General features: G+C 32.7%; 2 protein-coding genes and 1 long non-coding RNA gene across 4 annotated transcripts; 1 reads left to right on the top strand and 2 right to left on the bottom strand.

Annotated features, from left to right (window-relative positions):
• Window positions 1-2403: 2403 nt before the first annotated feature.
• LOC122581134 (sugar transporter ERD6-like 7) lies at window positions 2404-6894 on the bottom strand. Of its 2 annotated transcripts, none has more exons than XM_043753291.1 (18): window positions 6752-6894; window positions 6170-6339; window positions 5978-6040; window positions 5525-5614; window positions 5362-5421; window positions 5205-5270; window positions 5024-5089; window positions 4831-4906; window positions 4446-4510; window positions 4272-4364; window positions 4089-4169; window positions 3859-3987; window positions 3692-3754; window positions 3543-3602; window positions 3410-3463; window positions 3275-3334; window positions 2905-3019; window positions 2404-2816 (listed from the first exon to the last, which is right to left on the bottom strand). In XM_043753291.1, the coding sequence occupies exons 2-18, from the start codon at window positions 6308-6310 to the stop codon at window positions 2701-2703; spliced, it is 1398 nt and encodes a 465-aa protein (XP_043609226.1). In that variant the 5' UTR covers window positions 6311-6339; window positions 6752-6894; the 3' UTR covers window positions 2404-2700. The 2 variants fall into 2 exon arrangements, with proteins under 2 accessions (XP_043609226.1, XP_043609225.1); XM_043753290.1 differs by having other exon boundaries at window positions 6170-6313.
• A 2517-nt stretch (window positions 6895-9411) lies between these two features.
• LOC122583134 lies at window positions 9412-10900 on the bottom strand. The gene is made up of 5 exons (XM_043755567.1): window positions 10887-10900; window positions 10744-10814; window positions 10467-10666; window positions 9583-9654; window positions 9412-9498 (listed from the first exon to the last, which is right to left on the bottom strand). The coding sequence occupies exons 1-5, from the start codon at window positions 10898-10900 to the stop codon at window positions 9412-9414; spliced, it is 444 nt and encodes a 147-aa protein (XP_043611502.1).
• A 2046-nt stretch (window positions 10901-12946) lies between these two features.
• On the top strand, window positions 12947-13798 carry LOC122580931. Its single transcript, XR_006320923.1, has 3 exons — window positions 12947-12964; window positions 13570-13660; window positions 13753-13798. It is a non-coding gene; the product is annotated as an uncharacterized LOC122580931 (long non-coding RNA).
• The last annotated feature ends 906 nt before the right edge of the window (window positions 13799-14704 follow it).

The following is a 14704-nucleotide window of genomic DNA, read 5'->3' as shown; positions in this document are numbered from 1 at the left end:
ACAACTAATAATTATGGTTATGAAAAATGCTTAAAGAAAGAATAACATTAAGTTTAATAATAAAAAACCAATGATAAATAGTTAATAAGTTGAATCTCTTTATATAACTAAGAGAGGATATAAAAAATCCTATGTGTCACTTTTATTTAGCTTACCAGTAAGATTTTTACTTAGTTGTCAATTGTTAGATAAATTGTAGTTTTTAAAAACTTAAATTAATCTTATATGGATACTTAGTTGGCATATTTATATAATAAATAAATGTAATATATGTGTACACATGAGCATCATATATCGACGTGGTTTTTTTTTTTTTTGATAAATATATATAATTAAATTATAGATGTTTATGAATATTTGGTAATAATTATACGAATAAGACTTATCTAATGGGTATGATTTTTAAAAATAAAAAATTCACATAAAATAGAATATCGCGTTTTATTTATATTTTGATTACATTATATTAGATATTAGATACAGATGTACATGTATGCATTATAATGAATTATGTGTTAGTGAAATTAAATGATATTTATTCATCATATACTATGTTGCACGAGTAAAAATTATAAAATGTTTTACCCTTTTAATTAAGCAATGTATTTTTCTGAGGTAATGATCGATAACTATATCTCTCCATATAACTAAAGAGAGAATAATTTAAGGCTAATGTAACATAAGTGTTTATACATTAATTCAATGATAATCATTAATATGATTGTTTATTATAATATATTTAATTAATAAATAATAAAATTACAATTTATAAATATTATGTTCATTGTTCATGATTTAACATATTTGACATATATGATATATAATAATCTCTTTATATAACTAAATTAAGTGAGAATATGTTTCTCCTATGTGACACTTTTAGTTTTTTGTTACAATGGATTTTCAGTTAGGTGTCATTTTCTCATTTAAATTATTAAATCTATGTTATCATATGTGATCATTATTAATCATCAATTTTAATCTTAATTATCAATCATAATCATGATCATTAATAACTTTTCTATTTTTTTATATAAGTATAATTGTATAAAGATGTTTATATGCATTATATTATGTTTTTTTAAACTAATTCAATAATAAAATTGCTTATTATATTATTTTTATTTCTTTGAAAAGTATTCATTATATCATATTTAATAATTATATAACAAAAGAAAGATTTTATGATTTATAAATGTTTATGTTTCATTAGTCATATTTCTACATATTTGACGTATATCACATATTGATAAACTATAATTTTATTGTTTGTAAGAGTCGAAATCTGACACAAAAGAAAGATTTTTATGATTCATAAATATTTATGTTTCATTAGATATAACTTTACATATTTAACGTATATCATATATTTCATAAAATATAATTTTATTGTTTGTATCAGTCGAATCTGACAGTTATTTATATTATCATAAACTATGAATAATATGTAACTATCAGTTATTTTTATTTATCTTCTCAGTTATCCCGCACAACGTGCGGGTTTAATCTAGTTGTGTATAAATGAAAAAAATTTTTATATAAAAATGATATCTCTATCATATATAACTTGAATGGATGGTCACCTTTTTAAATGAATGGTGATAACTCATAACTGTCAATGATTTAAATAATCATAACCAATTTTTTAAAATATGTTAGAAAAAGTTGGAGTACAAATAGGAGAAAAAATTTTATTTGAAAAAGAAATTATAGGAGAATAGGTTATAGTGGCTTCGAAATTGTTTAAATGAATTAATTCAATTTTATTAATAATAAGTATATTTATGACATCATAAATAGATTTTTTAAAAATAAATTAATGAATGAAAAAATTATAGCTATGCCAAATCAGATTTCTTTTAGCTATTATTTAGGCAAGGAATTTAGCTTTATATATAAAAAAGATGGTTTTTATTTGACATTGTCATTCGTTCTGGTAGTAAAATTGATATGAGATTGTTTATTCTCTAAGTAAACAACTAAAGACCGATTAGGAAATTTGCTTATTCTGGTGAGTTGCTTAGATACCCACAATTGCCTATAAGTCTATAACCCCCCTCTGTTATCCTCTGTGAACAAATTTTATGGCAGTTGAATTTGAGATCTGAATTCTCTTGATTTTGCAGTAATGTATGTAGTTAATTTAAAAATTTTTTTTTATAGAAATGACAAGAAAAAGTGTTTGTCTTTTTGACCCGATGCATTTCAACGCGTACAATAATGTGACATTTATCAATCCGAACCAGTTTTGACATGTAGCGCGCCAAACCTACCCATTTTGCCACGTCTAATAACTTTTGACCCTCTTTGCAGGGCCGTAACCGAAATTTTGGAGGCACTCCTGATTGTGGAAGTGAAATTTCAAAATAATAGGTTTCATCACTTGAAAAGATACAATGACCCTGAATTAAAATGAATGGTTTCATTTATTCAAAAAGATACAATAAATATAATTGTAGGGTTCACATTGATACAAACCAACATCTCTTCTATACCTGATCAATGTGGGATACAGTGTCATCCTTTTTAATCGCAGATTCTTCAATCAAATATATATGTAATCGATATTGTATATATGGTGTTGAAAACGCTTTTTACCCTATATATTTTTTTGGGGAGGCCCTGTGCAGTTATCCATCTTGCATACCACATCGACGACTCTGTATTTGAGAGAGCTGCCATGATGATACTTTGGGGTCACTAAGTATTAATAGCAGCTTGTATCTGCTCCAAAGTTCTTCCTTTCGTTTCAGGAACCATCACTATAATAAACATGATACCAGCTAGGTTTATTGCTGCGTATACAAGAAAGGTACCTGGAAAAGCGTATATATAAGATGTTAATCTTGATAATTGTTAAGTAAACTCGACATAGTGAAATGTTCATGAACAAATTAAATTCACCATAAGAACTCCAGCTCAAGAGAAAATTGAAAGTGAACGATACAGCCCATGCGCCAAACCAGTTAACTAGCGTTGCCAAGCTTCCAGCAGCGCCCTTGATGTTTATAGGGAAGATCTACATACAGAACATATCTCTCATTAGAAAAGGCACTACACTAGCTATTCGTGAAATTACAAAAAGACAAAACATGTTCGATGGGTTAATCCGGTCAGATCCCTTTTGACCAACCCTAAAAAACACATTTTGCTATGATCCAACCTGTTTTGACCCGTTACTCAACTGGCCTGACCACTGTACTGTACCTCATTTTATTGAAAAACTATTGGAGAACTATATCAGAAAACTGTCTTTTGATGTTGAGTTATGTACCTCAGACATGATAATCCATGGAACGGCTCCCATTCCTGCTGAGAAAGAACCTATATACAACTGCATTCATGATACTGTATAAGGACTTGTTACTTGTATATTTATATTTTGGTTTTGCGAATGGTGTATATTTACCAGTATGCCGGTTACTGCCAGCGCTGGTGCAGCCTGTAGTCCTATTTCATAAGTCTGGTGCACAAAATAATCATCAGAAGATAGACATTCAAAGATCCAAATATTGACCTATAGTAAAAACTACAGATTATACCTTCAAGTAGAACGAAATCGCTGTTAGTAAACATCCGATAACCAATCCAGCACCAGAAACCTTCAATAAATAAAATTCTTACGCTATAAAATTAAGAACCATAAAAAAGTAGATGATAAAGGATTCTGATATCAAATACTACACGTTACCAGTAACAATGGCTTTCTACCGGCTTTGTCAACAAAGAGCGCATTTAAGGCAGTCACGATGACCTGCAGAAGAAAATATAAGAACGGAAAGTTAACAATTTATAACAAGCAATCCGTCTGAAGCGAGAGTTATGCATTTGAGCATCTTTGATTTGAAGTCATATAACCTGAAGAATGGCATAGATTATAGTTCCAACATCAGCTGGAAATCCTGCAGACTCAAAAATACTGCTTGTGTAAAAACAGATTCCATTGATTCCTCCAAACTGTTGACAGACCATTAATCCAACTCCAATCTTCTCAATAGAAATGGCCAAAACAAGAAAGAGTAAGACTATAGTTTTTGTAGATTAAAAGAAGTCTTACCGGGTTGTGATTGGTAAGAACATAAACTTACAGTGACAGATCGCATGTATCTTTTCTGAAACAAATCGAAGACTTTGGCAGTCGGGAGTTTTTGCAGTGTTTCTATATAATCCTATCAACAATTACAGGACCTTATTAATGACCAACAAAATTCATATAGTTTAAGTTAGCGAGAGAAAACAAATCGAAGGTTTGAGTGCTTTGAAATGTAAACCTGGATTTCATCCGCCTCCTCAGATATATCGGCGTCCTTACCTCTAAGTTTTCTGAGGGAAAATTCAAACTCCTTATGTTTTCCTATCTTAGCCTGCACCCATGTGGTTTAGAATTTATTTACTTGAAAAGTAACCAACATAATGATACTTTATAAGTTTCAACTAAATCTTACAAGCCATCTAGGAGATTCTGGTACAAAAAACAGCCCTACTAGCAGAACAGCACATGGAATTAATCCTGCAGCCATATTGCTTGAATACGTCACTAATCAAGCTTTAAGTAAAAATTTTCTGAGTATTTCTTTTTCACAGGAGTTATGCTTTCCAAATGTTCGATAGGTTAAACTTATGTTCTTCTCATTCTATAGGTAAAGATTTTACTACCCATTTCCCCCACACTTTAGAGGAATGAGAACGTATAGTGTAACTATTATGTGCCATTTCACTGTTTATAACCAGGCCACTTGTGGACACCAATGCGCCTAGTGGCTAAAATACCATCTTGAGCTTATTACAAGGAGTAATCGATGTACATAGGTTAAAATGACTTTTTGAAACCTGTCAATGCCAATGTCCTCCATGTTAGCACGGTCCCTATTATAAAAGCGACGGATACTCCAGCACAGATCATGAGCTGCAAAACTGGAATAGTTCAGAAATACCTCAAACTTTTATTACTAACTTTTCAGTGTACAATTTTTAGGTTAAACAATGTTTGTATATAAAACCAATATAGTGATACGGTTGCAACCTGATTTGACGCTGTTAATGCACCTCTTAAATGTTTGGGTGCTATTTCAGCTATGAACACTGGTACCTTACAATACAAAACTTGTCAATGTCAGGCTACTCGGTAAAGTATAAGTTCAAGGAGAGAAAAAATATCATATGTTTAACAATATTGGACTTGATTGTAACGCAGACTAACATACCACATAGGAAAAGACTCCCATTCCGAATCCTGTTGCTAGTCTTCCGATGTCCAAAGGCAGAGGCCCCTTTCATAGTTAAACGATTTTCGTTTGATTCTTCGGTTTCAAAATGGAGCAAGATGGAGATAATGAACTCTAAAACTAAAGAGTTATGTACCTGAGCAAAGTAAATTGCTAGCCACCCGGCCGTACAGAAAGCAGTTGATATTCTCAATGCCTGTTCCCAATGCAAGTGAAGAACTTGGTTATTCAGCATCCACTGAATTAAAACGTGCACAATAAACGATGGTTGATAAAGCGGAAACTATTTATAGCTTTACCCCTTTGCGACCAAAGAAATCGGCCATTGGCCCACTTGCAATAGCCCCAATCATTGCCCCAAATGTCAATATTGATCCAAACAATGAATACTACAAATAAAGAAAGCAGAGGTTCAGCAGTCATTAAACCAAAACTAAAGAATGAGTTAAACAAAGAATATTAAGAAAAAAACAAACAATGTAGGTTCACCAACACTTGAAGAATTTACTTTCTTTAAATCTTGTCCATGTGCAAGTTTTGGTTTGTTTACTTAGCTCTGTTATCATGCTTTTATTTTAACAAAACTCCGTGTTGTTGTATGATATTCTTGAAAATGCCTTCATAGTAGTAAGGGAACGATAAGAAGAAAACTCTGGTGCTGATACGTGTCTAATGCACTTTTCTACATCTTGACACTAATATTTTACAGGAAAAGATGTACGATTGTGTGTTGGGCCAAGTGTGATACTTACCTCTGCTAGCGACAGATTAAGATCTTCTCTGATGGCAGACTGAGTTGGAGATGAGAAACCAGCCTAAAAAGAGGGAAAGTCAAGCAAATCCCTATTAACATCAACATAATTTCCATAATCCGAACCTACGTTTTGAATCATACTATATGTTAAAAATAATAATAATAATAATCTAAAACCAGCAGTACTTACGCATGATCCAAATGCAAAAGAACCGCAAACTGCAACAAATGTACTCAAGTAAACCATAAAGTTATTTTCTTTGCCTTTTCCATCTTGAGCTATCAATGGAGCTCTTGTCTCTTCTTGAGCTATGTTTTCGATTTTCTCCATTTACTATTCAATTACCATAACAACATAATCTATCAAACAAAACCAAATAAATTACATATCAACAGAACTTACAAAAACGCTTATCACATATACTAGTAACTACTCATCCAAGGCAGGGTATGCAACAGTCCAAAACCAAACCAGACCGAAACCAAGAACTTGATAATTAAACTATATATTGTTTCTATTTTATCATATCCTCACAATTCAACAAAAACTTGTCAAAAACTAATCTATCCATTTACAATTAATAACTTCAGGGGCCAAAATACATGCATACATATATATAAACAAAGTGCATGTAATCAGAATTTGCAGTAACATTTATATATCAAAATGGACATAATACATATATATAGAGATGTATATATGACAAGAAAACTAGCTATAGCAGATGAACATATAGTAGATGTTTTTTCTTTCTAGCTGAATGGAACATACCCACGTCACGTACGTACGTACGTTAATTTAGTTCCTCGTTGACAGTACTTAATTAGAAAGTGGAAAACAATTATAATATATTCTGGTATGTATGGAGAGTGAGTTTTGTGGTGCTTGTAAGGAATTAATGATGACAGGCACATAGATAGTGAAAGATCAAAGATGTCTGTTTTTTTTTCCCATCTCTTTGACAACTTGTCCTTGGATCTTTTTTATTATAAAATTGATCTTTTGTCCTACTTACTTTTTTCTTTTCTTTTATTACTGTACATTTTTATTTTTCTTTTCTATTTTACATATCTTTTTTTATTTTACATATTTTAACTAGATTTACACACATTTAAATTACAAATGTTTGGTCATATAACAAATTTGTACTGTATTTACCAATTCAATTGTGTTAAACCTCTATAAATTAATAGTGTTGGGACAACGATATTTTATTAATTTAGTGAGTTATTAATTTATCGAGTGTTGATTTTCACTAATCTCTTAAATAGGGTCTGGATAAATTATTAATTTTATCGAGTTATTAAATTATCAAGTATTAATTTATAGAGATTTGACTGTAGTTTGTTACATACCTCATACCTGTATGAAATGTAAGAAAATGTTTAATTTGTTTAAAATTTAAATATAAAGTTATGTCTAACAAAAAAGAATTGACACATGACAAAAATCAATAATAAAAGCTAAAAAAAAAATATTCATGTATCAAAAATCATATGAATTAAATATACTTTTAATCACATTTATCAGGCATATCCGTCGTTACTCGATTTCATCTTCGCTAGCCGCCAAGTCCATTTGTTTTTAAAAAAATTTCTTTCCATTCATCCTTCATTTTCTTTGAAAGCAATTAATATTAACAACTAATGGATTGGTATATAGTGTAACATGATACCCAGAGATCCAGGTTCAAATGGTGTGAGTAAAATGCTATCGGAAATGGAGATATGAGTTTTCTCAGTATGAATTTTCTTTGGAATTGGAGTTGAGTATATAAAAAGACATGCCATTGAGCCCAAATTTTACGGTTAAAAGAAAAAGAAAAAAACATAATGGTCGGTCTCGAAAGAATTGTCTATGAAACGGTGGGTTACAGGAATTTCAGTATTTAATAAAGTTACAAGGCTCAATTTTTTCCTGTCAAGGTTTGAATTCTTCATAAGAAAACCAATTGATGAACACTGAGTTCAGGAAAAAGGAATTTTCCGCTGCTTAATTAGTCTTTGAAAAGCATAATCAGTTGGCGCTGACTAATGTGGACAATGCTTAACAGCCTACGCGGGCATTTTCGAATTGAAAATGATTGACCAAATTGTTATATATGTAAAACGTAGTCGAGCCCATATCAACATATCTTGTTGGTCTGGAAGTTTTACATAGATCATCCTGAGTTACTTGAACTTGTTGAATTACAACTCCGAGGTAAAGTCGATCTTAAAAATTTTTTTTAGGATGGAAATTCCCATTGCCTTACAAGGGCACAAGGCAATAACGATAATATTGGAACAAACACCATCTTGAAATTGATGGAAGCAGTAGATAATTACATACTTGTTTCCAAAACTTTCTTGTTTCTTTTTATTGATTATTCAAGTTTGTTCTAGTCCATGCTTTATCTAGATGAATTCAAATACCAAGTTAGCTAACAAGTTATAAGCAAATCATGTTTCAAGCTTTAGCTTAGTAGAATCTAATTTAGAAAGTGTTGAGTCGGGCACTTGTTCCCCCTAAAACTTAAATTAAGCTCATTTTTTTTAACCGAGCTTAATAACTGAATATGGTTTCTCAAGAGTATTTTTATAGCTAAGTCAAGCCTGCTTGATGAACACTCGTCAACCTATTGAATCAAGTTGAAGCTTATAGCTTGTGACAGCATGTTTTGCAGCTCAATTCTCAACGAATAAACAAGATGGGGCCACAAGAAGATATAAACTTGAAGCGATTGTCAAAAACAATAACCATTAGAAGAGTGGATTTCTAAACAAATCCTACTGCAAAGTGCCGAGGGTGTGAACTAACATGAATAAAAAAACTAGCAAAATCATAATCATTACACAGTTCTAATCCTATCAACCTTCTCCATAAGCAGCTTCATCAGTACATTCGAGATCATGAACAAAAATTAACCCATAGAAACTTACAAATAGACTCGTACCAGTTCAGAATGTGGGTCTACTAGTTTACGCATCTCGCGCTATAGCCTCCAACGCCAGAAGGATCTTCTGTCTCGCACCCTACTGAAAGGTCCTTTAAACAGTTAAAGAAAGAAACGACGGAGGATAAGAGTTTCATATGGCTTCAATAAAGCTATTGTATTCACTAGGTATTATAACATAAAAAATGCATCAAGATATGACCATGGAAACAAATTCAAACAAGCTACATATACAACAACCCTCTCAGCTTTTGATACAAACTAGACACCTAAAAATGTCCCTTTCACCCCAAACACAGGTGACTTGTCCCTCACCCGCCCACCCATACACCTCTTAGTTTTCGTGTTGCAAACTTATAGTGCTCTATGTGCTGTTATACTATGTTGTTCTCCATTTTGTTCCTTAACTAACATCATCAATTAATACTTTTACTATACCATGCAGAATGAATGAATAAAAAGTTTGAGATAAATGCTTCAGAGGAACCGTCGGGGGTCATGTAAAATCTAAACCAACCTTTTCTTTGATTCCTATAGCTAATAGATCACGATCCTTCATAATTGGAACAAGAGACATGCCAATCTGAGAGAAAGAAGATGTGTGTTAGCTCAATACTAGTTATAACGCCAAAGTATAGAGGAAATTATTATTCAAGGTGCCTCATACTTCCTCTCTTTCAAATATACTGGAATACTCCTCAAGATCCAGCATCTTTAAGAAACTCTCCACGCCTAAAGCCTGCATAGAAGACATAATGTTAAGAAAAAGAACCAACGTTGTAGTAAAAAGAACAACGAAATATAAGCTATACTAAAAAAATGGGTAGATAATAAGAACAAAATAATAGATAGTCCCGGGCCGGGTCTTATTTCGGTTTCAAAAAGCTAAGCTAATTTAAACAAGTATAGATAGGTGGCTATACTTAGACGATATATATTTCTAAACACGTCATAAAAGTAAAAATAGCTAAAAAGGAAACAGGTCAAAAAAAGTAGTCAAACAGAAAACGGTTCAAAAGCGTAAGAGGGTATAACATGCAGGTCAAAAGTCACTTAAAAGGATTTTTAACACATAAAACATCATAAATCTACGTAAAAAATTCTATAACTTATGAAAACATATGTTTGGAGCTCTAACTCTTTATAAATATAGTTATACCATTTGGATACAAAGTGTTTCATGTCAACCCAGCCTGACATAACCCGCACCAAAGGTTTTCAATTTGACATGCCCATTCTTCACCTCTAACTAAACAATTATCTCAATCCAAATGAAGGTTTGAGCAAACAGCAATCTGGTAAAAAAGCACCGCTATGATGTCATGAACTTTACTAAGTTGCACTATTATCATATATAGAGAATTGAAGAAATTAATTATAACCAAATAACAGTTTAGTGTACATATCTATTAGTTTAAGTGTCAGAGAAACAAAAAGAGCTTTTATAGTACTAGAATCAACTCGATATGAAATAGAGACACAGAGGATAGCATTTTCAATGAAATGTAGACAGATTTTTTTTAATAAATTGAGAAGTAGCCAGTAACTTACCACTTGTGTCTTAGAAACAGTGCTATCAACCTTTTTAGTCTCTGCTACATGAGCTTCAGCTGCAGCACTTCTCCTAACAGGTTTACTCTTCTCTGCTACTGGCTTTGGCTTTGCTGAAGCAGATACCGCTGGCTGCGAAAGGGACATGCTGGATAGCTTTTCACGGAGATCTCTTTCTCCTCCTGACAAAGATCCAGTACCTGTACCATGGAGGTGAGCATTCAATTATGCTTTACAAAAATGAAAACAAATTCAAGCATAAAAATCTGACTCATACTTGAAACTTGGGGATCATATTGTTCATAAAGATTGTGTTCCCATTTGTCATCACTTTGACTTTGACTTTGCCTGCAGCAAGAAAGTAGCTGGTTCACATATAATAAACTTACAGGACAAAGGGCTAATCATTTAAACCACTACCTGACCAAAGTCATATACTGATATTATGCATATATAAAAACGACGATGCCTAATGAAGAATTAGCTTTAACTTCTAGATCTATTAAGCAGCCGAAACTCACGGAAATAACAGTGGCTTAAAAATTTATAAAGGTTACATATGCGTACAAGTAAACAAAAAATGCATAACACATACATCTAAAACACAAGAGACAGCTAATGTTTCTCTAACAGATTAAGTAAAAGGTTGTACCAACTCGAGGAATTCTAAGTCAATCTACACCAACACATTAGCAACCAAAACCCACTAGGCTTTCCAAGTTGGGGTAATGCTAGCAATAACATTCATAAGTTTGTCGTCTGCTAGTGTCGAACTGAAGCATGACCAGCCTACTTAAAATCTTAAATTATGAAAATGTATGTGAAAGAAATTGTTGATACTGTGTTACTCTATTATAAGCATGTTTTCTAAACGACCTACTTTGTTATCTTGTTGATATGATTTCTCTAAAGAGATGGGAAAAGTTCCCACCAAGTTGGAAAAATCCATTGAAGAACACAAACTCAGAATTGTCGATGAGAGCCCCATTATCTTCCAAAAATGACAACCCATTAGTTAGCTGTGAATTTCTAGATTTTAAAATCCTAGGTAGCCAGTTAAGTGGCCTTACCTAATCGAAGTGGGTAGCAACGACTTACATAGGAAATTATAAGAACACTAGTTTCCTGAAGGAAGACAAAACATTGGTGACTTGATCCAAGTCACACTTCCTTAGAGAGCTCATGACTTTATGCTTAGCTGACTGCTTATTATGTGTCGATAATTCATTTGAATGTAAAGAAAACTTATATTTCCAAAGCCATGGACTCGGGCAAAATGAATGTTAGTCACGCTATACAGATGATGTAAGTGAGACATCCAAGATGAAGTGAACATCAAAGATTTTTGATTTCCCCAAACTCTTAAAAAATAAAAGGGATTAGTTCCCTCAAATGTAAGAAACTTTGAACGAATGTCTATAGTAGGAAATAACTAAAGTTGTGTGTATTGTATGTAAACAACTTTGAAATAATGTTTATTGTATGTAAGAATTTCGTTTCAACCAATTACAATCTGACAAGTGGCACCTGTATATGGTTGCCACGTATGTTTTCTTACATACAATAAACATTTTTTCAAGTTGCTTACATACAATACACATAACTTTAGTTTTTTCCTACTATAGACATTCGGTCAAAGATAGTTACATTCCAGAAAACTAATCTCAAAATAAAAATCTCGCTTAAAGTAGTGGCTGGATAGCATAAACTATAAACGTAAAAAGATGGGACGTAAACAACGTACATACTTAAAAAACAAATATTACCGATCAAATGAATGAATGAAAAATGAGACTGTGTGGGGATCAAATGAATGAATGAAAAGAATGAGTAAAATTAAGGTTGAAATTTCGGGGAAAATAAAAGACTGTGTGGGGATTCGAATGTGTTTGAGTTTGGGTAAGCGAGCCCTCTTTGTTTATGGGTTTACATGGACGACTAGTCAAACTTATCAAATTCGGTTCGTTATTTTAGCGAAGCGCGTAACCCGACCAGGGGAAAAGTAGTAACCCGACCACCCACTATTAGCGGCGACGTCGCCGCAAATAGTGGGTCCCCCCACTACAGATCCATCATCGATATAAACAAGGCAGCCTCTTTGTTCTTCTTCTTCGTTCATCTTCTCCATTTTACTCCTCCGTAAAAAATTTTAATTTCTCCAAAAAAACCATTATTCTCCATTACTATAACTCACAAATCCGACCATCTATCCCCTCATCATCATTATCAACGTTCTTTTTTACACCACCTACGTTTTCCGGCCTCCCGGAGTCCATTTTCAGGCGTATTTTTAGCGGCGACATTTTTCCGGCGATTATATTTTCCGGCGTACCAGTTTTGCGGGGAACCTATTTTCCACCATTGATATACGGGAAAACAGATTTGAAACTTTTCCGGTTTATTCCGGCGATATTGTTTTCCGGCGACTAATATTTTTTCCGGCCAGCCATCCGTTATTTGTTCTACTATATTTTCCGGTAAACCATTTTTTAGACGAGGTAACACTCATTTACCTTTTTATATATAATAATGTTATCAAATTTTTATTTCTTATAGAAATTATTAGTTATAGAATTGTTGTATTTTTTTGTTAGAAAATATATGTTGAAAAAAAAAGTTAGAAAAAATATGTGTTATAAAATATTAGTTATATAAATGTTATAGTTTAATGTTATATAAAATATATGTTAGGAACAAGTGTTAGTAAATATATGTTAGAAAGTATTAGTTATAGAAATGTTATAGTTTTATAGTTAGGAAAGATTACTTATGTTATTATAGTTAGGAATGATATGATTTATAGAAATTCATAAATATTTAAGAAAACATTTGTAGTTATAATTATTGTTTATTATAGTTCAAAGTATGATTCTTAGTTAGAAAACATTTTTTAGTATGATTGTAATTGTTAATATAGTTGTTATTAGGTTAGTATTAATGTTATAAACGAAGGTTTGAAAAAAAGTTGCAAAAAAGTGATCATTTTAGGTATAATAATTTTGGAAAACAAATTTGTGTCCAAAATATGTTAATTTAGGTCGCACCTTTTTTATAACTTTTATGTTTGTTTATGTTATTTTATAAATTGGGATGGCTGATGTAGGTTAAAATGGCTGCACTTCACGGCGGAGATGGTGGCAACGACCCTCCAAACTGGGGGTGGAATCCCGAATGGGGTTGTAGGCGTACGGGTGGTAAGTATATATTAATGTACGATGCATATAAATATATGGTACATATGTGTATATATATATATATATATATGTAATTTTATTTTGTTTTGCAGGTATTAGCACAGGGAGAGCTGCTGCTGCTAACAACGATCTGGAGCGTCACGTATATATGGTCCCCCCACGTATATATATCATCAAGACCTGGATATGGGTGCAGGTTTCCGAAAATGTCAGGATTATCTTTGACACATTCTGATTCAGGGTGGAATTGATCGTCGAACAATTTTCGGTTTTCGGGATAACGACAGGACTGGGACGGCTCGTACGTACTGTGTCTGGTGGGATGCGCAGGTGGGGGTTTATTCAAATCTGGCACCTTATATTCCCCTGGTCGACTGGACTTGGATTTTCGTAGCCCAGGTGGGTTGGTGTTGAGATCCGGCACCTAGACCATTAGTAAGAATCAGTTTCCTTAACTGAGGTAGTTATATATAATGTATTTATTGAATAAGACAAATATTTTTTTAGATGTATTATGAATACCTTTGGCGGCTTTTGTTTCGAGCCGACTGGTCTTCCGCGTGTGGTCTTTTGAACAAGAGGATCTTTCACTTGTGTCTTACCAGGCTTAAACATATCTTTAATTTTTGACAACCAATGTTTCTTTTGAGCTTTGGGTTGCTGATCCAAGAAATTCGTAAGACCATCAACGACTTCATGGACATCGTCTTCTTCGTCTTCGTCTTCTACGCATGTCCACGGTGTTAAGTCAAGCTTTTTCCAAAAAGGGTCTATGACATGAGGCTGTATACGAGTCCCTGCATTTATTTTATATAAATAAGTCAACGAAATTATGTCCTTTTGATGAAAAAATACAAGTAATAAATCGTACTAACCGCGCTGCATGTACTCGGCAATCTTACAGGCACATGGTAGCCCGCAACTGGACTGAACCTTGCACCCACATTTGTTAACCTGTCTTTTAAGGACTTTGTCTAAGCGTAAAATTTCATCAGCCATGATGTCCAAAGCTTTAAGTGAAACCTTTCCCAACAGGTCCTTCAT

This window comes from Erigeron canadensis, chromosome 9 (genome assembly GCF_010389155.1).
Source record: "Erigeron canadensis isolate Cc75 chromosome 9, C_canadensis_v1, whole genome shotgun sequence".
Lineage (NCBI taxonomy): Eukaryota > Viridiplantae > Streptophyta > Magnoliopsida > Asterales > Asteraceae > Erigeron > Erigeron canadensis.
Note: the sequence above shows the minus strand (reverse complement) of the source record. Positions and strands in the feature narration are given on the sequence as shown.

Bases quoted from the DNA above. Each gene is read 5' to 3' on its own strand.
- LOC122581134 (XM_043753291.1), bottom strand. From the start codon at position 6,310: ATGGAGAAAATCGAAAACATAGCTCAAGAAGAGACAAGAGCTCCATTG. The intron at 4,365-4,445 runs GTAAGATTTAGT...ACATGGGTGCAG, and splicing joins CAGAATCTCCTAGATGGCTT to GCTAAGATAGGAAAACATAA. The intron at 3,335-3,409 runs GTAAATATACAC...TCATGAATGCAG, and splicing joins TGGCAGTAACCGGCATACTG to TTGTATATAGGTTCTTTCTC.
- LOC122583134 (XM_043755567.1), bottom strand. The intron at 10,667-10,743 runs GTATGAGTCAGA...TCCATGGTACAG, and splicing joins ATATGATCCCCAAGTTTCAA to GTACTGGATCTTTGTCAGGA. The intron at 9,499-9,582 runs GTATGAGGCACC...TCTTTCTCTCAG, and splicing joins GTATATTTGAAAGAGAGGAA to ATTGGCATGTCTCTTGTTCC.